The sequence below is a fragment of the Cucurbita pepo genome, chromosome LG01, assembly GCF_002806865.2.
Source record: "Cucurbita pepo subsp. pepo cultivar mu-cu-16 chromosome LG01, ASM280686v2, whole genome shotgun sequence".
In the NCBI taxonomy this organism is placed as follows: Eukaryota; Viridiplantae; Streptophyta; class Magnoliopsida; order Cucurbitales; family Cucurbitaceae; genus Cucurbita; species Cucurbita pepo.
The window spans coordinates 15046179-15070047 of NC_036638.1; the positions used below are offsets into that span (position 1 = coordinate 15046179).

The 23869-nt window shown below is 36.2% G+C and overlaps 1 protein-coding gene and 1 pseudogene across 2 annotated transcripts; both read left to right on the top strand.

Moving 5' to 3' along the window:
• LOC111793989 overlaps positions 1 to 23308 on the top strand; it is a 29079-nt pseudogene extending 5771 nt beyond the window's left edge.
• Positions 11195 to 23304, top strand: LOC111793933 (MAG2-interacting protein 2-like). 2 transcript variants are annotated; one of them, XM_023676018.1, is made up of 14 exons: positions 11195 to 11340; positions 11473 to 11521; positions 11881 to 12048; positions 12502 to 12703; positions 12821 to 13038; positions 13736 to 14735; positions 15042 to 15245; positions 15782 to 16545; positions 17089 to 17174; positions 17296 to 17655; positions 18175 to 19393; positions 19496 to 19761; positions 19852 to 22513; positions 22682 to 23304. In XM_023676018.1, exons 1-13 carry the CDS (start codon positions 11257 to 11259, stop codon positions 22450 to 22452), a joined length of 7221 nt encoding a protein of 2406 aa, XP_023531786.1. In that variant the 5' UTR covers positions 11195 to 11256; the 3' UTR covers positions 22453 to 22513; positions 22682 to 23304. The 2 variants fall into 2 exon arrangements, with proteins under 2 accessions (XP_023531786.1, XP_023531794.1); XM_023676026.1 differs by lacking the exon at positions 15042 to 15245 and having other exon boundaries at positions 15578 to 16545.
• Positions 23309 to 23869: the final 561 nt, after the last annotated feature.

Genomic DNA, 23869 nt, shown 5'->3' on the forward strand with positions numbered 1-23869 from the left:
GTTCTGTTTGGTGTTAACTGCTTTTTTAACATATTTCGTGTTTATCNATAGGTATCACCTTTCAAAGTGTATATGTAATTTTCTCTATTTGTTAATTGATATAGATGAACTTGTGGGTACATTCCCCTGTTGGATGGCAATGTCATCAACATCTAGTGTAGGTGTTATCATCAAACATTGCAGTTCTAGCATTTTCTTGCATATAACCAATTTATTTGAAGAAGCACTTAAACAAAAACTAGGCTTTCAATAGAATCTTTATGGGGATTGAGAGGCCTTTGGAGAATATGTGGTCCTTTGTTAGGTTGCATGCTTTTCTTTGAGTTAGGTGTAAATCCTATTGGTCTTATCTTGCTTAGTTGAAACCTTTTTTATGTTTTAGTTTGGCCCCCTTTGATTGGGGCTTTATTTTTGTATGCCTCATATTTTCTTTCATTTGTTTTCAAGTAAAAAAAACTAAATCTTACAATTTATATTTTCCAAACTTTGGTTTCCAAATTTGGTCAAATCTGTATGTCATTATTATGGTTCTTGAGCACCACAGTAGAGTAATGGTGGAAGTTCTGGAGGAATCAAATTGTCCTTGTCACAAAGCAACTTATTTTATTTAAAATTGATTCATAATTTAAATGAGGTTATTTTATGAAGATAGGTAGTGAAATTTAGAAGGAAAGATGAATTGTTTATTCCTAAAGCTATTTAGTTGTCCTTGCCCCAAGTCTTTAATGTCAATTGTCCAATGAGCTTCTTTATGGCTATGTCTAAAGCTGGATGGATAACTTTTTTCCTGTTAAAAAAAAAAGCTGTATATATGTTAAAACTTTTTTCTTTATGATTTTTCCATTGGAGATGTTTGGAAAAATTCTCTCCTTTCAGTTTTCTGAACGTAAAATTATTATGGCAGTCTGATATTTATGATACTTAAGGACATACTTTGAACTGTGTTTTATAGTAGGTTTACCGTGAGTAGTTTGATGAAAGCTTACCATATCCATAACCTGTCATGTGGATCCCAACTTGAAAAATAGTTTTGATTAAATTAATGTTTGGAATCTATGATTCAACTTCGTGTTGACGTACTGTGGTTTTTCCATTGCTTTTCCGTAGGAAGATAGTGAGAAGACTGGGAAAGTAACGTCTGCTGGGTTGTACTTTTTGCATTTTCAAGTGTACAGGATGGATTCCACTGTCAATGCGGTACTTCAATTTCCAATTATGTGTAGTTTACTGTTGTTTCCTATTCTTTTGACCAGAAAGGTCATCACGTCATATTTTTCGTTACGATCAGATTTGATGGTTGAATGAATTCATGTGTTGTTGCAGTTGGCAATGGCTAAGGACCCTGAGGCTGCTTTCTTCAAGAGTTTGGAAGGTCTTCAGCCTTGTGAGGTCTCAGAGCTAAAGGCCGGCACCCATATTTTTGCAGTTTATGGTCTTAACTTATATTTCTTAGTTCATCTTTCAAATTTTGTTCTGTTTGGTGTTAACTGCTTTTTTAACATATTTCGTGTTTATCCAGGAGATAACTTTTTCAAGACTGCTGCATATACTATTGAGACACAATGTACAAAAGACTATGCAGAGACAACAGAAAAAACTGAAAGATATCGAAGCTCAAATTTTGAGAAAGAGAAATGAGCTACGGAAATTTGAAACAGAGTACCGGAAGGTGTTGAGATATTCTTTGCGTTCCCTCCCTCTTTTCTCTCTCACTCTACCCCCCACTACCTGTTTTTTTTACTTATTTTTTATTTATTTTTTATTAATTGATTTGGTATGATGTTCCATAGGCATTAGCACGCTTCCAAGAAGTGACAAAAAGATACAATGAGGAAAAACAGTCTGTAAGTTTTCATTGGTCATTCTTCTAATTTAAATCATGTTTTTTCATATTTTGGTTTCTTAATATCTAGGCCAGAGCCAAACAATAATATCATCCCTTGTATGTCCATAGATGTCAACACGTCTGTTGATAACATGTAGTGGCAATTTGTTGAAGTCATATCTACATCCCTCAGTTTTCTCACTGAACAAGCATTCTTATAGGATGATGGAAATGCCATATTCTTATTTTTCTTTCCTTTTCATTTAAATTATAAATTTAGATAGCATAATTAGATAATTCCAGAGGTTGATATTAGGTTATAGACTTTTGGATTGCTTCCATAGGCCGGAGGAGATCAGTTTTGATTCTTTCATTCTTTGGTATGTTGAATAGCTTGCAATGCTTTCGTTTGGCTTGTAGTCCATTTTAAAGTTTATGCCCCTTCTCCTGCTCCTCTCCCTCTCTCAAAATGATGGAAAGGGAAACGGGGAAGAGGGGAAAATGACGTAGGATTTCTGAAATCAAATGAACAACATCCAAATAGGTAGAAATTCAACAGAGATGAAGGGGATGCTGTTACGTGATTGATGGAATCAGTTGGAAATCTTGTTAGGGGGTTCTGGTTCTCTGCCTATTAAATTGGTAGCTGCACCACTGACAGATCTTTTGCTTCTTCTAAGACATGCCACGAGTCTGAAATACTTTATGAGTATAAGAGGTGATGAAAGAAAGCAGATAACTTTATTAAAAAGATTCAAGGGTAAGTTGATCTCATCGTTGTTATGTTGAAGGCATTGTTTCAATTATTTTCTTTGAATACACAATCCATTTTGGATCTTGAAGAAAATAAAAAAGCTATAAAAGATTGGCAGAAAAGATTGAGAAAGAGGGATTAAGTGAGGATGTTTCTGTTGTTTTCTATCCTGTAAATTTATAAAGTTTTAATACTTTTGTTAGTGTCCAATAATTTTTTGACATATGTTCATTAGTGTCCAACAGATTTTCTTTGTAAGAGTTAGACATGTCTTTAACGAGTGTTGGAACTGTAAACAATTTGTTCAACTAATGCTTGGTATGTGTTTTTTATGCTCAACACATGTTTGACACATGTCCCAACAGATTTTCTTTGTAAGAGTTAGACATGTCTTTAACGAGTGTTGGAACTGTAATCAATTTGTTCAACTAATGCTTGGTATGTGTTTTTTATGCTCAACACATGTTTGACACATGTCCAATTAAGTGTTAGAATGTGTGATATGTGTCTCTTTTTCATAGTTGGGATATAAGAGCAGGTATGTTGAAAAGTATCGTCTTACCTTATTAATGAGAACAGCACATTATGCAAAGTTAGAGCTGCTTTTGCAAAACCTCTACTGAATCCTAGCTGATGTTTTTTTGTTACTTTTTTAGATACATTCTTGGTTTGAATTTTTTATCATCTCACCTGCTAATGGGATGGATACCTACTTTTGGGAGGACAATTGTTTAGGGGATAGACCCATATGCTCTACGTTTCCTCATTTATACCATACTTCCATTATGAGAAATGATTTGGTGACAACTGTTCTTTTTAATTCTGGTAGCACATCTTTTCTCTCTCTTGGGTTTGAATGTTATTTGTTCGATAGGGAAATAACGGAGATTTTGACTGTCTTATCCTTGAGTGGGGAGTTTTGTATTTGTCCAGAGAGAAGGGATTTACATCTTTGAGGTCGTAGTCCTTCAAAAGGTTTTTTTTGTGCGGTTCTGTCTATTGGTGTCTGGTGAATCCCTCTCCCTCTAGTGGTACTATCTTACCTTATTGTGGAGTGCAAAAATTCCCAAGGAGGTTGAACTTCTTGTGTGGGCAGGTACTCCATGTAGGAGTTAATACCTTAGATCGGTTTTGAGGAAGCTACCCTGCTGATCGGGCTGTACTGTTGTATCCTCTATAGGAGTGTGGCAGAGGATCTAGATTTGTGGTTTTGCTTGTTTGGTTTGGGGTTTTTTTAGACGTTTGGTTTTCGGTCAGCCCAACCTAGGGGTTGTAGATTTATGATTGAGGAGGTCCTCCTTGATTTTCCCTTCTGGGAGAATGGTGTTTTTTGTGATGATTCACGTATTGTGCAATTTTGTGGGGCCTTTAGAGTTGGATGAACAATAGAATCTTCAGAGATTTTGAGAGGACTTCGATTGATATTTGGTTCTCTTTAGAGTTCCATGTTTCTTTATGTGCTTCAGTGGTTGACTTTTTTTAATTAGCCTGTATTCCTTAGTTTGTTTGAATGGAGCCTCTTTTTATAGTTTTAGCTCGTCATTTTTTTATGCTCCTGTAGTGGCTTTCCCATTAAATATTTTGGTCTTTCTTTTGGTGGGAATCCAGGGAGCATTAACTTCCTGATAGAAAAAAGTATAGATGGTGATCTTGCAATCTTCTAGAGGGGCACACTAATGTTGTCACAGTAGTTTCAGATATCTTTCCCGCCTATTTCTTATTGGTATTCAATGTTTCGTCAAAGATAGCCGCAGACGTTTGCAAATTTTCTATGATTATTTTCAGGAGAGCATCTACCCTTGTTAAATATTGATCTTCTTTGGATTTTGGTGGTCTCATTTTTTTGTGGGATCGCCAAAAGGAACACATACTAAGTAATTTTGATAGAACCAAATGCATTTAAAGGTATAACAGAACTACAAGATATCTAAGTATTCGAGGTACTTGGAACCTCCCTTTCTCGAGCTCTCTCACTCAAGCCCTAGCCAAACTCACTGAATCAATGTTCTCCCCCTCCCTTTCCCGCTTCCCCTATTTATGACCAGGTACTATAACTAACTCTCTAATTGTTACTAGTATTCCCCTATGATATCCTTAATTTCCTTCTAATGGAATCCTATCAGATTGAGGAGATTTCCTATGGAGGAGCAAAATCTGAAGCGTAATTATCACTAATATTCATGGTAAGGATAAGCATGGCTGTCACTCACTGAAAAAGCTTTGCACTAAAAGGAGCAGGAATCCTTGGGGCTTAGAGACATTTTTTACCTGCAAATCTGTTGATGTTGAAGAGTAACGTCTCTCTTCCTTCTTGAAATTTGAGTGGTTATAGAGTACTCCTCTTCTGTAATCTTCCATTGGAATGTGTTTTTTAATTCCAGGGATGCCTTTGTACTTAAATATCAACATTGGTTTCTTACATTAAAAGAAAGGGGAAGGGTAGAAAAGGGACAGTTTCTTCAGTCCATCCATGCTTTGAGGAAAATTCTTTGGGCTTTTAGCACCCTCCAATCAAAATGTCACCTTACCATTCTCCCCTTCACATCTTACCTCTCAACAACCATTTTGTTTTTAACCCTTTTTCTAGGTTTAACAAGAGGAGTTATTCACTTGGCAAAGGACCCTCCACCTCATGGGGAGGTCTCTAAGGTTGATTTCGAGGATTGTGACAAGACTCCTCTTTTTCCTTCATCTATGCTGGCCAAATTTCTTACATTGATAGAAGATTTTGGTCTTGAGTTACATGAATTTCCTCCTTTGGCTCAAGAAGGGAGCCACATTATGGTTTAGCTTTACAAAGTTTTGTCTTGGCTTCTTTGAGATATTTAATTTTTGTTTTGGCTTCTTTGAGATATATGGATTGACTTGCATGAAGAGATTTTTTTATATCTTTGCTAGTGATGGTTCTTCGAAGCTTCTTTCAGTGGGTTCATAATTCTTCCAAAGCTGAATAGTTTTCAAGGTTGCTTTATGATGGGTTAATTTTTTTTTTTTGTTGGTTGGTGGCCGATTCTTGGTTTTTGGAAGATTTGAAATAGCTATTGGTTTAAAATGTTTGGTTGAAGCCTTATTCGTAGTTTAATGGTTCATTTGCAAGCTCTCTAAATCTTTCAGACGAAGTTCTTGGAATAGTTCTTGGTTCTTTAAATGTTTATTTATTTTCATGACTAATCTCTTGTATTTTTATTTTTTTTTTCTTTTTCACTCCCTATGGGAGTTCATATCTCTTGAACATTTGTTCTTCGTTCATTGTATCAATTAGAAGTTGTTTCTTGTTTAAAAAAAAAAAACACAAAAAAAGGGAATAGATCACCCTATTCCTAACTCAACAAGTCCATTTCAACTTTAAACTTTTAACTTCTTCATGTTAAATCTTGAAAGTGGGCAAGTGTTGTAAGTTTCTCCTCATAAAATTGTCCATGAACCAATTGGTAAGTCATACAAATTCAGTTATTGAGGGCTTTCTTTTGTTACTGGAGAAGAATTTATTTCGGTTTTGATTTAGCATCGTTATTCTAGTGAAGAATTTTTCTAAGTCCTCTTATCTATTGTGGACCACTGAACCGAATGGCCTAAAATGCCATATGAGGAGGTAGAAAACAAGAAGGGCACAAGGCTGTGACTTGGTCTGTTGTAAATGTGCTGTCTGGAATCCAGATGGATTTGTCAGGAGTAACTCCTGAAATGGAGATGGAACCCTGATGGATTCATTACGAGTACCTCTTGGAATTTCTTGACTTATATGAGAATGGGATTTTGGAATGTATTTAGGAGATGTTTGTGGGTGAAATTTTTGTTGGAGCAACGTAAAATTTTATGGAAAAGGGGATCGGAATTCTCTTAACACTCGAATCTTTCTTTTTCCGGAGGAAAAGGTATCGCCATGAGCTTGCTATGTATCACATTAGATCTTTTTTATTATTATTATTTTTAAAATTTAACATACTGTTTGGTACTTTGGTTGGTAATCTTTGCCCCTATTTTACATTTTTGTTGCTTGTATCTTTTCTGTCCGTGTTTATCATATAACTGGTTGAATATAGTAGGCAGCCTAGAGCACCAGATAAGGCGTTGTTCAATAAAGCTAATGATTTATTCTCAAAACTTTAGAACTAGATCAAGCCCTTTGAATTAGCTGATCATACAAAAATGATTAGGCAGGTTGGTTAGAATGGGTTACTAGTGGAGAATAATTGCCTAGATAGGTCTATTTGATCTAGATGAATGAAGGATTGTGCAGCTTGGAGGAGTTTCCCTTGGAGCCCAAACTGAAAGAGGGAGTTTGGGCACCATTCCATTTCAATGAAAAAGACAATCATATCATAGATATTTATTTAAGTTTCATTGTATGTGGAAAACCAACTTTGTTGGACTATCGCTCCGTGCTTATTTCACTTTTTGAAGCACTTTTTGATTTAACTGGTGGTGATGCAAGCGTGCAGTGAGCGTTGTAGCTCCCTCGAGCATGCTCTTTGTACAACAAAGCAAAGAGCTAGTAAGGGCCGAAATTGAATATCATATGTAGTGTAGAGTCGGATCTGAGGCTCTTTATTAGGATTGGAACAAGCGAGGAAAGAGTGACCACAAGCTCCTCTTAAGCGCTCGACATGCAGTTAGCTCAAAACAGGTTCAGCATGTGGCCGAGCAAAGCGCACCTATTCTGTTTCACTTAGTTTATTTATTATAGTTTCTTTTTATCACTTAACAAAGTTAGTTATGGATATGAGCTTCTTAAACAACGGGATGGCATATACGCTTCATTCACCATCACAAAAGCACCAAATCCTATCGGAGTTGGTGTTATGAGTAATGGAAGTAGTAGTAAATCTACTGGCGATAGTTCAAAGGTTGAGAATCAAGGAGACGATGGGACCTCAGATGAAAAAGAAAGATCTTTCAAAAAGAGATGGTTCAATATTCCTCGAGGGTCAGACAAAAAGCTCGGTTGATAGAATCGTTGCATTACGTGTGCCAAGGTTTATTTCGTCTAAAGTTTCAACCATATTTTGTGTTCTAGAATTCAATGGTCAGATTGGTGCATCCATGGTTGTAATACATGAGTCTCTATTTTGGTGTATGCTTCCAGTTTGAGGGGCTCAACAAAATTTGTCGTTCTTTCTCCCATCAGAGTTGAGGTAAGCTATCTCTAGTTCTCAAAGACAGCAAAAGTATATTAAATTGTGTGTAAATAACTCCAATACAATACCTTCATATTTTAAATTGGTTTTTGTTGGATACAGTTAAATTGTGTGTAAATAACTCCAATACAATCGTTGACAAGCTAACTAGATCGGTGCACTTCTTACCTAGCAAGGCAACTTATACCGTGGATATCAATTGGACACTCTTATACATGAAAGAGATTGTTAGACTGCATGGAGTTCCAATGTTTGTAGTGTCGGATCGAGATCCATGCTTTATGTCGGCATTTTGGCGTGAACTCTACAAAACACTGAGTGTCACGGTCGTACCTATTCAACTATACAACGTATCGTCTTGACACGCTCATGACCAGTCTTGAGGGAAACTCAAGTTCCATATTCATTTTCACCCCATAATACCCAAAATAAGGATAAAGTAACTTAAATAAGATTAAGCTGCTCAAGTAAGGATCCAAGAAAAGAAATTAAGACGGGACAAGAATCTTTAAGCAAGTCATTTTAATAACTTAACAAATAATTTTAAGGATTTAAGGTCAAAATTAAGGTCTTTTGAAAAGGAATGAGCAAGAAAGAATTTTTCTGAATTTTTAGAAAAAGTTTAAATTTTTAAAAATACAATAATACATTAATAAGAAAATAACAAATTACCAGAATACCTTTAAACTTCGCTCAAAGTACAAAAATGTCATAGTCAAAAAATTAGGTCCGCGGTAGTGAATAGTGATAAGAAAATACTTCGTATCTTCCCTTGCAATTGTTGGGTCTTCACCAAGTTTGAGTATGTTCTAGAGGAGACACACACCATCACATCTACCGGCTAGAATTCAAATTGGAGGTTGCTTGCTCTTTGATAGGAGAGGATATTTCCGACAAAAAATCTAGAAAAAAATCAAACTCCAAATTATGATGATTCTGGAGATATCAGCCGGTTTAAGCTCTCTCTATAAAGTCTGAAGTTGGGATTTTCATTTGGAACAAGAATCAAGTTAAGTTGAGCTCCCAATCGTAAGTCATAACCTTTGACATTTTGAATTTTCTACTCTCGAGTTTCTTCCAAATTCGAGAGAAATTATCCACCATTTCCCTTTAAACTTGTTCCTACACCTTCTAAACAAGATTACCCACAAGATTTATCAAGGAATCGAGTGTTGAAAGAGTCAAGACTATTCCCCCAATCGTGGCCGTCATTAAAGAAGAAGCTTAAAAGCTTGAAATTCCAGTGTGAGGCTCCAGGCAAATTCACTAAGTGAGACCAACCCCATTCAGTTTCTGCACATCCCAGGTTTGTTTTTGTAGAAGATTACGAAGAGAACTAACTCCAAATTATGACACACATGGAGCCTTGGACGTATGTTAGACTGTGTCGCTTGGAATGTATGAGGCCTTGGACAAAAGTTGTTGGGTTCATGATTAGTACCGTATATCTCAAGGAGAGTGTCTTGGAGAACAAAACAAGAACATAATAAAAGCATAGAAAGTAACCAAGAACGAGACAATAATTCAGAACTAGAACATGGATCAAGACCCATGTTCTAAAGACAAGAACCCATAATCAAAGTACTAAGGTCTTTAGATCTCAGAGGACAGATCATGATAAGAACTCATAATTCAAGAACATAACTAAAGGGCATACATAACAAGAACTAGAATAAGATAATAATGAATATGGTACCCTAGCATACCAAGGACACGATTGAGAGCCTACAAGTATGCTACTTGTCAAGTCTTTGTACTCACTCCATGTTTTCCATGTTTTTCAGGTAAATAAGGAGCCGTGGGAGCAGGCTCTAGATCAGGTGCCATAGACAAGTCTCACCCATCATCCTCAACCCTTTTGTTTTTAAATATTTTGTGTCAATTCCTTATTTTATGTTTTTCTACCTATGTATGAACATTATTTTGATATGATATAAATATAATGTGTATTATATTTAAATTATCTTAGTTTTATTTTGCGAAAAATTTGTCCGTCTTTTTACACCTTTGAGTCAAGCTCAAAGTCGAAGTCTGAAGCCCATGCCTTACACGCCCGATTTTATGGCTTCGTCAAACCTTATGCAAGATTTGTCTTTGCTCACCAAACAAAACTTATGCAAGATTTGTCTTTCCTCTACATTAGGCCAAGTCATTCAACTCGACCTTGCCTCTAACTTGGGACCAAGGTTTCTCATAGATGGCGTGGTGTATGTAGATTTGTGCATCATATATTATCAACATCATAACTTATAAACATGAGATAACATAGCTTATAAACATGAGATAACACCACATAACATACACAAGGTATAACTTAGCATAACATGGATGATGATGCGTGCCCCATACTTTTATACATGTCAACGAAATAGTGAAATAGAAATAACAACAATTAAAAAAAATGCATATGCCCTAGTCTAACCTAAGGGCTACAACTTAATGAAAATGTGATTATCGTGACTTTATTTCCCTGACCTGCACAAGGACGTCATCATCCATATATGAGTGTCTTACCTTTATTTGAAAATGAAATAGCACATGAATTGAATATTAAAAAATACTTAGTAAATAGCTCTACTATTGGGGTTAGAAAATACAATCACATGCAATCATGATGGGATCTATGTTTACATAAAAGATCATGACCTTGAACTCTGTTATTCCGTTTGAGTACAGTTGGATGTGTAGTACTTCTCTATACATGGATCCTCTAGGAGATCCATATATATGTTCCCGTGGGTCTGGCCTTCAACTAGCTCATACTCATGTTTCTGAAGCTATTGAAGGAAAGGGGCCCACATAACATCATGATGTACATAGATATCATATTGTACATATCCGTATTAATATAACGAGAAAGTAATAAAATAATATACTAGATACCAAATAAAATAATAAAATAATACAAAAGAAACTAAATAAAAAAAAAAAAAATAATGCATATGAAACTAAATAAAATAATATAATAATAGAAATAAATAAATAAATAAAATAATATAAAAGAAAACAAATAAAATAATATAAAAAGAAATAGTATAAAATATATGGATAATGGTTCGTTAGTTTATTCGTGTTTAAAAAAGTATAGAATATATATACTTAAAAAGTATGAAATATATATTAAGTTTTATCCTTTATAAAATAAAAATGATATAAATTAAATAAAATAATATAAAAAAATTAAACAAAATAATAAAATAATATAACAACTAAATAAAATAATAAAAATAATGTATATGAAATTAAATAAAATAATAAAAATAATGTATATGAAATTAAATAAAATAATATTAGAAGGTATTCGTCAAGATTCGAACCCGCGCACGGCAGCTTTGTATTAACGCCGAATGACCATTCTGGCGTATCCACTAATATATAAATATTCTTATTTACATTTATATATTTCTGTTTTGAGTCAACCCAACCCCTATAATTCGGGTTGGGTCATCAGTTCGGGTTTTCGGGGTTTGGTAAACCCATAATCTGGCCCCTTTCTCTCCCTCTGGTTCGTGATTTCTGTGCGAAACTCAAATCTGGCCATGGAGGAGCTCGAACAGAAAGTACTTTACGAAACTCGTCGCCACGCCTCGAGACCATTTCGTCCCAACTATCCTCCTCACCAGGTCCGTACTTCACTCCTTTCTTCTTACCTCTCACTGATTCGTAGTATATAACCCCAATTCCGTAGTGTTCAATTTGTTTTTCTGGATTTCCTTGTTGTTGTATTATATGTGTATTTCTCTGTTTGCATTTAGGCGATCGCGGGTCCCAAAGGGAGTTTCCCTTCTCTGTTTCGCATTGGAGGTATGCTCCATTTCTGTGCAATTTTCGTTCGGATTCAATTTTCAGACAAATTTTTCTCTCCACAAATTGGCATGTTGCTCAACTGAATTTCCACGCTTGTGTAAATCAATCGTTTTTGAAAGCTTTTACTGTTCAATTGTGATGTAATTGGGATCAATTCAAGTTAAGATGAATACGAAATGTCGAAAGTTATTATCGAAGAATGTGTATCTTGTGAGTGGCTGTGTTATTCAAATCACTTCGTTTCAAGATAACGATCCTTGATTTGTTCGTGAAGACTAAGCTTCTTGACAATGTTCATTCTTTTGAGATATTCTATGAATTTATTCTTACCTTTGTCCTGATACGTGCAATGGCAGGTAGACTCAGGGATAAATGGATTGGATATAACCAACCGCAGAGAATAGAAAGATCGGTATCGTTATTTATTTCTTCAAGCGGGGAACGTGTTGCAGTGGCTACTGGAAATCAGATAACGATATTGCGGAAGGAAGATGACTACTTGGACCCATTTGGCATTTTTTTGGGTATTGTTTTTCTTATGAATTTTTTTTGCAAATCACTTTTTGAAGTATAACTACTTTAGAAGTTGTCAAATTCAATATCGTACAGTCTACTTTGTAAAGGACAGAAAAATCAGTTTTCAATAACTAACCTGGATTACGTTTATTCCTTTTTTTTTTTTATCCTTTCTTTTTCTCATTTTTTTTCATTTTATTTCCATATTTCAATTGAATTTGTAAAATTTGTCCAGAAGTAGTATGTTACTATGCCCTACTTAGTTTATTCCTTATATGAATTAAACCTAATTCCTAATCCAAACCATTCATTAAAGATTTCTTTCCCCAAATTCCTATTGTTTGGTCTTTTCTAGCGTCATGGAATAATTAATTTTATTCATTATATTAAGACAATGTCACAGATAGTTGAGCAAGCAGAGAAAAATAAAAATAGTTTATTTTCATCTTCCCATGCATCAGACACCAATGTTAATTCATTCACTATGGGAGCATGGTCTGAAAGTTGCAATGTTCTTGGAGTCGTTGATGATACCAATACAATATATTTTATCAAATCAAATGGTGAAGAAATATCAAGAGTTACAGGGAGGCAATTAAAGGTTTCTCTGCCTATAATAGGCCTGATTGCGAAGGAGGATTCTGATTCTCGGAGATCTTACTTGTAAGCAATTATCCAAGATTGGCTTTATAGAAGTTCTGGTTTGTGTAGTATTTAGTTGGGATTTCTAGTTTCGTTTTTTTGATCAATCGTGTAATCTGGTCAACTTCTATATTTCAGGTGTACCTTCATCATTGTTGCATCCGATGGTTCTATTCGACAAATGGAGATCAGTAAAGAGCCAACTATATCTTTTCCCGCAGCACACTCGAACAGTGTATTGACCGCAAAGAGCCAATTTCCAAACAGAGTTTTCTGCTTTGATTATTATCCTGATCTTTCTTTGTTCATCATTGTTGGTAGTTTTAGCACCTCTATACCTTCCAGTAGAAACTCTGGTAAGATGTACCACTTTCTTGAATTATTGAAAAGAAAATTTATGCTTGATTTCTAAGCTGCCATCATGGAACTATGAGAAAGAAAATAATATAATTTAAACACTAACTGCAACGTAAAAAAATTTCTATTGAAAGGCAGTCCAGAATTAGTTTTCTTTCATCTTATTTTTTCTATGGTTACTTTTTATACTAATTGTACGTGTTCATATCAGTGTTGTGAACTTAAGCTACCACTTTTGGACCTATAAGTTTGGTTCCCCATAGTCGAAGGTTGTCTGCTTTACATGAGTGTCTGAGACCCTTCTGAGTTCTTTGCCTATACTTCTTATGTGAACTGGTACACTAGTGAAGGGTCTAGTTTTTTTCCATGGAGCCAATATTTGCCAATCGATTTTTTCTGCCAGCCTTCATTCTTTACTTTTTTTCTTTTCTTTTTTACCAAACGTTGTGATAGCTCTAATAAAGCTTCAGTATTTTCTCAGTCAGAGTTTCATCTCTCTCTCTCTTTCTCTTCCCAGATAGTTCTTTTAAGTCCCTTTTCAGGTGCATATAGTGAACGGGAACATTTCCTGACATTCCATGTAATAAATCTTCCTGTTATGAAGTAGAACATTCTATGTGATGTGTGCATCCTATAAATGGTGCATTTAACTATAATCGGACATGTTTATGTAGTTATTTTCAATGTTTTTTCCAGGATCATGTTATCTGTCTCTTTGGCGTAGCGGGATACTTGATTTGGAGCTGTTACATTCAATTCAGTTTGACGGTGTATATACTATACCAAAAGGATATGAAGGTCAAACATCATATTCAAAGCTGCAAGTTTCACCGAAGGCACAATTCGTTGCCACTCTAGATGTGACGGGACAATTGTACATTTTTAATCTACATAGGGAGCCCTTTACCATTTCAAGTTTTTTTCCTCAAGAGAAACATGAATCTCAAGCGACAGATAGGACATTAAATGGAGCAAATAGGATTTTAAGTGACATTTTGGATTTTACATGGTGGTCTGATCACATACTTGCAATTTCCAGGAGAAGTGGACTTGTTGCTATGATTAACATCCTCAGTGGTATAAAAATTCAGGAGGACAGTCCTTTGTATTCTAGGCCTATTATAGAAAGGGTACAGCAGTTAGAAGGCCAAATTTTTCTTTTAGAGTGTTCAGAAAATAAAGGGATGTCAGATCCAGCTAAATATAACGAACGTGGTGACATGTATCACTCGGACCAGAGTATGGAAGAGTCGATTAATAATCTTGACATCTCCCGGTTGGAGTGGAGCTTGCTATCACTCACACGGAGATCTGTTCTGGAAATGTACAATATCTTCATTAGAAATCAGAAGTATCAAGATGCTTTGAACTTTGCTAATTGTTATGGGTTGGATAAAGATGAAATTCTGAAGTCACAGTGGCTGCATTCTGATCAAGGAACTAATGATATGAATACATATCTGTCAAAGATAAAGGATCAGGTTTTCATCCTTTCTGAATGTATTGAAAAAGTTGGACCAACAGAAGATTCTGTAAAGGCAATGCTTGATTTTGGGCTGAAACTAACCAACCATTACCAGTTTCTTGAAGTAGAAGATCTTGAAAGCAATGAAATATGGAGTTTCCGTCTGGCTAGACTCCGGTTACTGCAATTTAAGGACAGACTGGAAACATATCTTGGCATAAATATGGGCAGGTATATGCTTTGAGAAATATTTTAATATTATTCTATATTGACTATTGATAATAAGCCCTATTATTCGTTGTTTTTTATGAGAAAGGGAGTCTCTGACCAATTCAATTGTAGATATAGCATGTCTGTAATAGATTTATGGTTATTGCGAGAAAGAATGAATGATTAGTCATTGAACTGGATTGTACATTTGAACATTATAAGATTTTTTGACTCATTTCTATTGCACACCTGTGTTGGGTTCTTCACGAAGCTTCATTGTTTTTGTAACTTTATTTGACTAGCAATTTGACAACGCAACTTCATCAGGTTTTCTGTGCAGGAATATAGTAGCTTCCGCATGAAGCCTATCAAGGAAGCTGCTATTCATCTTGCAAAAAATGGAAAGATTGGAGCCTTAAACCTCTTGTTCAAGCGCCACACATATTCTATGAGTCCTTTCTTGTTAGAAATTTTATCTGCTATTCCTGAAACAGTTCCTGTGCGGACTTATTTGCAGCTTCTCCCTGGAAGGTCTCCTCCTACNTAAATATGGGCAGGTATATGCTTTGAGAAATATTTTAATATTATTCTATATTGACTATTGATAATAAGCCCTATTATTCGTTGTTTTTTATGAGAAAGGGAGTCTCTGACCAATTCAATTGTAGATATAGCATGTCTGTAATAGATTTATGGTTATTGCGAGAAAGAATGAATGATTAGTCATTGAACTGGATTGTACATTTGAACATTATAAGATTTTTTGACTCATTTCTATTGCACACCTGTGTTGGGTTCTTCACGAAGCTTCATTGTTTTTGTAACTTTATTTGACTAGCAATTTGACAACGCAACTTCATCAGGTTTTCTGTGCAGGAATATAGTAGCTTCCGCATGAAGCCTATCAAGGAAGCTGCTATTCATCTTGCAAAAAATGGAAAGATTGGAGCCTTAAACCTCTTGTTCAAGCGCCACACATATTCTATGAGTCCTTTCTTGTTAGAAATTTTATCTGCTATTCCTGAAACAGTTCCTGTGCGGACTTATTTGCAGCTTCTCCCTGGAAGGTCTCCTCCTACTAGCATTGCAGTGAGGGAAGAGGACTGGGTTGAATGTCAGAAAATGTTAAACTTTATAATGAAATTACCTGAAAATCATGAGCTTAGTTCACAGATTAGAACTGAACCTATTGTCAAGAAATATTTTGGACTTATCTGGCCTTCAATTAGTGAACTTGCAATGTGGTACATGGAAAGAGCTAGAGACATTGATACTTTGAGTGGACAGCTGGAAAACTGTCTCTGCTTGCTTGATTGTGCTAACCAAAAAGGTATTCATGAATTACAAGAATCGTGTGAGGATGTCCGTTACTTGCATCAGCTAATTTATTCTGAAGGAAGCCATGATAATATCTGCGTTGATCTTGTTTCTTGGGAGCAGTTGTCTTCATATGATAAATTTAAATTGATGCTAAAGGGTATAAATGAGGAAAGTGTAATCAGAAGGTTAGTTGAAAAAGCAGTTCCATTCATGAGAAAAAGAACCGCTGATATGACCTCAGTTCCTAAAGAAGAAGAATCTGACCTTTTGGAAAACCAAGATATGAATGAATCATTTTTAGTTAAATGGATGAAGGAAATAGCTTCGGAAAATAAGTTGGAGATATGCCTATTGGTCATTGAAGAAGGGTGCAGAGACTTCAAAACTAATGAGTTTTTTAGGAGTGACGTCGAAGCTGTTGACTGTGCGTTACAGTGCATATATTTATCTACTCTAACTGATAGATGGAGTACCATGGCAGACATTTTGTCAAAACTACCTCAAATACAAGGTAATTTAACTTTATTGGTGTCGTAATCTTTTTCAGTTATGCAAGTTTTAAACTAATACTTTTTTCCCTCTTTTTTTTCCCACTGGTTTGAGAAAAGTTATCTTATAACTCTAGATCCCACCCAAAGGGGTTAAGAAAAAAAAGCAACTCAACCAGAGTTACAGTGGGCGTGTAATAACAAAAAATAATGTTAAAGATCACGAATGGTTTTCAGCTATGTAACAAACTTCCCTATGATCCTTTCCCTTCGCTTTAAATATCCAATAGTTTCTTTCTATGGCCATTCGAATGCTTTGACTATATTCATCCAAAGCATTTTAGCTGGGTTCCAATTCCTCAATTGCTGATTCCGAAATGATGCCCCTAGTAGTAGTGAGGTCTACTTTCCACAATTGTTTCGCAACGTTGATGCTTCTATATTGTAAAGCTATCTTATCTGCACATTAATGCTACATAATTGTTTGCTCTGCCGCCTGCTGTATTTACAGCTCAGTCATTGATAATCTCTAAATCGCAATTGGTTTATGTTCAAAATCACTTCAGACACTAAATCCTCTGATGACCTGAAAAGAAGGCTCAAGCTGGCAGAAGGCCACGTTGAAGCACAAAGGCTTTTGTCCTATTACCAGGTTGGTAGACTTATCATAACCAGTTGAGATTAGTATTATAAAACTGAAACTCTTTACTGTTTGTTTTCTTCCCTCTTTACGTCAAATTCAACAATACCCAATTTGCTTTCTAACGTTCCAGGTGCCGAAGCCAATGCAATTTTTCTTAGAAGGTCAGGATGATGGTAAAGGTGTAAAACAAATTATGCGCCTCATACTCTCAAAGTTTATTCGTCGACAGTCCAGTCGATCGGACAATGATTGGACAAATATGTGGCATGACATGCTGTGTCTGAAGGAGAAGGCATTTCCTTTTTTGGACCTGGAGTATATGCTGGTAGAATTTTGTCGTGGACTGTTAAAAGCTGGGAAATTTTCGCTTGCAAGAAACTACTTGAAGGGTACAAGTTCGGTCTCTTTGTCAGCAGAGAAGGCTGAAAACCTTGTCATTCAAGCTGCTAGAGAGTACTTTTTCTCTGCTTCAAGTCTTAACGGTCCAGAAGTAAGTTTTCATAATTTTAATTAATCAGTTATTACCTGAACAACAATTATATCTCATCCTTAAGATGAGTAAATGACATCTTACTCGATGGGTAACTGGAAGCCCAAATGTGAACTTAACTACACTGTGTTAACACCGTAAGCATGGTTGAATTTGATATTATTTCCAATTATTTATAGTATTTCTCTTGTGAACATTTTAGTATGTATTATTTGATCTGGTTGGATGGACTTCAATAGTTATAGCAGCCACTATACTTTTAAGAGAACTTGAGTAATTAATCTTAACTCACTGCATGTCTTTTTATCTCGTATCTTATTTTGGGGAGATTGTTTGTATCTCGTACTCTTGAAAAAGGTCAAGGATAAGAATGCAATAACCTATACATAACAAAACTTAGTGCCCTAAATGTAGTAGACTTAAATTCTACCCTAAACTAGGATGTAGTTTGTTGTGGATTCCCCCCCTACCAATTAGTGCATACTAGTTTAATGATAGCCATGGTAAATCTTTTTACAGGTCTGGAAGGCAAAGGAGTGTCTCAACATATTTCCAAGCAGTAGATATGTCAAAGCGGAGGTTGATATTATTGATGCTCTCACAGAATTACTACCAAGCCTTGGAGTGACTCTTCTGCCCGTGCAATTCAGACAAATAAAAGATCCAATGGAGATAATAAAAATGGCAATTTCAAGTCAGCCTGGAGCTTATATACATGTTGAAGAACTCATTCAGGTTGGCAAGCTTCTTGGATTGAGCTCTCCAACCGAGATATCAGCAGTTGAAGAAGCTATAGCTAGAGAAGCTGCAGTTGCTGGTGATCTGCAATTGGCATTTGATCTCTGCCTTGGTTTAACAAAGAAAGGGCATGGTTCCGTTTGGGATTTGTGTGCTGCAATAGCAAGGGGTCCTTCCCTTGAGAATATGGATATTAATTCTCGAAAGCACCTACTAGGTTTCTCTTTGAGCCACTGCGATGAGGAATCAATTTCTGAACTCCTCCATGCATGGAAAGAACTTGATATGCAAGGGCAGTGCGCAAAATTAATGGTGATGGCTGGCACAGATTGTTCAAACCCTCCAGTACAAAGTTCTTTGCTTTCCTCATTTCAAGGAAACAATATTCAAAATATTGGTGAATTCAAAGATTGTTTTGAATTAGTTGATGGTGTTGGTCGGAACGATCAAGAGTCTTTTCTAGAAAGTACTGTGAATAGGTTACTTCTTGTTGCAAAAGACCTACCTGTTGAAAATAGGACTAAATTGGCTACCTTTCTGAGAGAGAATGGAAAAATTTTGTCATTTGCTTATTTGCAACTCCCTTGGTTGCTTGAACTGAGTAAGAATGCAGAAATTAAGAAACTGGATCCTGGAACAGAATACTCAAGTTTGAAAACGCAAGCTATTGCTACTCTATTGTCATGGCTTGCTAGGAATGGGTTTGTTCCTAAAGACAGCTTGATCACCTCTCTTGCAAAATCAGTTATTGAATCTCCTACCAAGGTGGCAGACTTGACTGGCTGTTTGCTGTTGTTGAATCTGGTGGATGCCTTCAATGGGGTTGAAGTTTTTGAAGAGCAATTACGGACAAGGGAAGACTACCAAGAAGCTAGTAGCATTATGACTGTGGGAATGACATATTGTTTGTTGCATGACTCTCGAGTTGCATGCGATGGTCCAACCCAAAGGAGGCAGCTGGTTCTTGAAAAATTTAAAGAAAAGAACACTTTTAGCTCTGGTTATTAGCTTTGCTCTTTATATTATTTTGATGTTTTATTATTATTCTTATTTACAATGCTTCCTGTGTTGAAAACTTCTTTCATGTTTTTCTTGTTCTCAGATCAAAGTAGAAAAAGTAATGAGGTGGAATCAACATTTTGGCGGGAGTGGAAACTGAAGCTAGAAGAACAGAAACGTATAGCTGATCATTCTAGAGCGTTGGAGAATATTATTCCTGGTGTTGAAACATCACGTTTTTTATCTGGAGACCGTTATTACATTGAGAGCGTTGTTCTGTCCTTAATTGAATCAGTAAATTTGGAGAAGAAACATATTTTGAAGGATATTCTTAATTTAGCTAATACCTATGGCATGAATCGCACTGAGGTATTCAGGTTTGCTAGCTTTGATATCTTTAAGTGCAAGTACAGAAGACATTGGCCTTATTTTAACCATGAAAAATAATTTTTCCTGCAGGTGCTACTGAAATATCTAAGTTCTATCCTGGTTTCAGAGGCTTGGAACAATGAGGATATTATGGTCGAAATCTCAGAATTCAGAGAGGAGATTATTGGTTGTGCTGCAGAAACCATTGAAACTATTTCCACGGTTGTGTACCCATCTATTAATGGGACTAATAAGTTGCGGCTACACTGTATATATGGGTTGCTCGCTGACTGCTACTTGAAGCTGGAAAAAGGTGGATGGTTACCACGAAAGGCACAACATGACGAAGTACATGCCTCCAGCTTGGGTTTGGCTCATTTCTACAAAATTGTTGAACAAGAATGCAGGCGTGTAGCCATCATAAAGGATCTCAATTTCAAAAATATTGCTGGATTAAGTGGGCTGAACTTCGAACACTTCAGCCGTGAAATCTACTTGCACATTGACGATGGTAATATAGAAGCTTTGGCACAAATGGTGGAGACCCTTGCTGGTATCTATTCTGATCCAGTGCCGGAAGGTCTCATATGTTCCCAGGACATTTATAAACACTACATCCTGAAACTGTTAACGACTTTGGAAACTAGAATAAGCATTGACTTCAAGAACGGAAGCCCGGAGAATTTTCAGGCTTTTATTAGTCAACTTGGCCACATTTATGACTTGAGCTCTACTTATCTTAGATTGTTGTCTCATTCAGATGCTTTGGATGCTATGAAACAGTATTTCACTATACTTTTACCCCTATATAGTAACTATGGAGATATACCTGACAACTCGGCATGGCAGGAGTGCCTTATCATCCTTTTGAATTTTTATATTAGATTGCTGGATGAAATGAGAAAAACTGACACCAGAGGTGAATGTTTGAAGTTGAATCCTGAATGTTTAAAGAATTGTCTAAAGGTTCTTATTAGATTGGTTACAGAGGATAGTGTCTCACCAAGTGAGAGTTGGAACACCATTGTAAGCTATGCGACTTATGGTTTACTAGATGATTCTGCTTTTGGAGCTTTTGCTTTCTGCAGAGCAATGATTTTCTCTCGTTGTGGTTTTGGAGCAGTAGAACAGGTATTTTCTGAGTCGGTGTCACTATATCCCACTGCATTGAATTCTGGAACTGAGATTGGGATCCAGGATATATACCTGCAAATATTGGAGCCTGTTCTACTTGACTTGGTCAATTACTCCCATGAGCACCAGAATCTGCACCATCTATTATCTTCACTTAGTAGATTGGAAGGTGATCTGGAGAATTTAAGAAGTACCAGAGGTAAAGTTTGGGAAAGAATGGCTGAGTTCTCTGATAATCTGCAATTACCAAGTTCTGTCCGTGTGTATGTATTAGAGCTTATGCAGTATATCACAGGTAGAAATATCAAAGGTTTCTCGTCTGAGTTGCAGTATAATGTTTTACCTTGGGAGGGTTGGGAACAATTCCAGTATACAACCAAGGAAAGTGACCTAACAAGTATTGCAACAACATCAGACGATAATAAAGATACTTCTAGCAGGTTTACAAGTACTTTAGTTGCCCTAAAGTCAACTCAGCTTGCAGCGACAATCTCACCTAGCTTAGAAGTCACGTCTGATGACCTTTCGAGCATTGAGACTACAGTTTCTTGCTTCATGGAATTGTGTGCAGTTGCAACTACAGATGTCCATGCAGATACTTTGCTGGCCATTTTGGTAGAATGGGAAGGACTTTTCCTGATTGAGAGAGATGAAGCTGAAGCCCCCCCGGTAGCAGTCAGTGGAGGAAATGACTGGAGTGTTGATGGTTGGGATGAAGGGTGGGAAAGCTTTCAGGAAGTGGAACCGGCAGAGAGTAAAGGGAGTGAGACTGTCCCGGCTCCTACACCTCACCCTCTACATGTCTGTTGGACTGAAATTTTCAAAAAACTCATTTCACTTTCTCGGTCTAAGGATGTGCTGAGATTGGTTGATGAATCATTGTCAAAATCTTGTGGAATGTTGCTTGATGAAGACGATGCCAAAACCCTGTGCGACATTTTGAACGATAAAGATTGTTTTGTGACTTTGAAGTTGGCGATGTTGTTGCCTTATGAAGCATTAAGATTGCGGAGTCTGAATGCAGTTGAAAGCAAATTGAAAGGAGATGGAATCTCAGATGAACTAAGCGGAGACCTTGATCTTTTATTGCTTGTATTAGCCTCAGGAATTGTATCAACCATTGTCATCAATGCTTCTTATGATAACACTTTCTCCTATCTCTGTTATCTGGTGGGAAACTTTTCTGGTAGCGACCAATTACCATGCCTCAAACAGAAAGGGAGGAGTGTAAGTACTAACAATAGGAGAGAGTTGGTTCTTTTTAGGAAGATTACCTTCCCTATCTTTATATCAGAGCTTGTAAAGGCTGATCAGCCTGTTCTTGCTGCATTCATGGTGACGAAATTTATGTGCACAAACCCTGCAGTCTGTCTTGTCAACATGGCAGAGGCTAGTCTTCTTACATATTTGAATAGGGAGCTCCACGCAGTGCAGAATGATGAATCTGGTGATATGGAGGAATTAGTGCCTGAAGTCTTGAGAAACACTGCTTCCAGCTTGAAAGAGAAGCGTGGAAGGCTAATAGAATCCGCATTGCTGTTGTTATCTCAAAAGTGAGACGATTTCTTTAACAAGAATTCCTTACGAAAAGCGATGCAAATGGGGATTGAAACCAAAGGTTTGTTATAACTTCACTGTCAGTCTGCCATTAAGCTTGTTACATTTTTATTTACGTAAACAAAGTGAGTTGTATTGTGTATTAGGCATTTGGATTCCAAGTACACAAAGTTATTTATGTTTATTATATGGATATGCTCTCTGTATTTCTGAAAGTTTTGAAACTCAGGTGGACGAGCTTCTTAAACAACGGTGTGGCATGCACGCTTCATTCACCATCACAAAAGCACCAAATCCTATCGGAGCTGGTGTTACGAGTAATAGAAGTAGTAGTAAATCTACTGGCGACAATTCGAAGGTTGAGAATCAAGGAGACGATGGGACCTCAGATGAAAAAGAAAGATCTTTCAAAAAGAGATGGTTCAATATTTCTCGAGGTTCAGACAAAAAGCTCGGTTGATAGAATCGTTGCATTACTTCCGCCAAAGTTTATTTCGTCTTCCCAATCAGAAACAAAAATAAAGTTTCAACCATATTTTGTGTTCTAGAATGCAATGGTCAAATTGGTTCATATCCATGCTTGTAATACATGAGTCTCAGTTTTGGTGTATGCTTTTCAGTTTGAGGGGCTCAACAAAATTTGTCATTCTTTGTCCCATCAGAGTTGAGGTAAGCTATTGATTAGGCGTTACTTACTATCTCTGAGAACGGTAAGCTATTGATTAGGCGTTACTTACTATCTCTGGTTCTCAAAGACATAGCAAAAGCATATTAAATTGTGTGTAAATAACTCCAGTACCACCTTCATATACTAAATTGCTACGTGTTGGATACATTTTAGCTTTTGCTTCCTCAAGTTCTTGTTATTAGGGCCTCTGTAGTTACCTTTTATGAAAGTTAGATGTATGGTTGGAAAGTATTTTTCAGTCTCAGTAGACCATATGGGACATATTATGGCAGTGGGGGTAAACTAATTTTACTAGACTCACAACGTGCGTCAAACATATCAAGCATCACTCAACAAAATATGTATATACCGCACATATCATCAAGCATCATAATCCACACATCATCATAACTCATACAATTATTTAGCTTATCCTATAGTAAGACCACTTACTGAGTATTCTTTGCCTATCCTATAGTAAGACCACACCACTTACTGAGTGAATACTCAGGCCGTGTGCCACATCAGGTAAAGGCAAGACGCATATTTAAATTTCTAGTCTTAAGTTAGAATAGTTTGGTTTGCATTTCATTGTTTTAAATTATTTTGTATTTGTTTTTGTTTTCTCTAAATTTCAGTATTTCATATTTAAATACGTAAGACCATGGCTGTGTTTTCCAGAGAAGAAGTTGTTTTAAACGTTTTTTTTGAAAGTTTACGTTATCAACTATGTTCATGTAAGAGTTATAT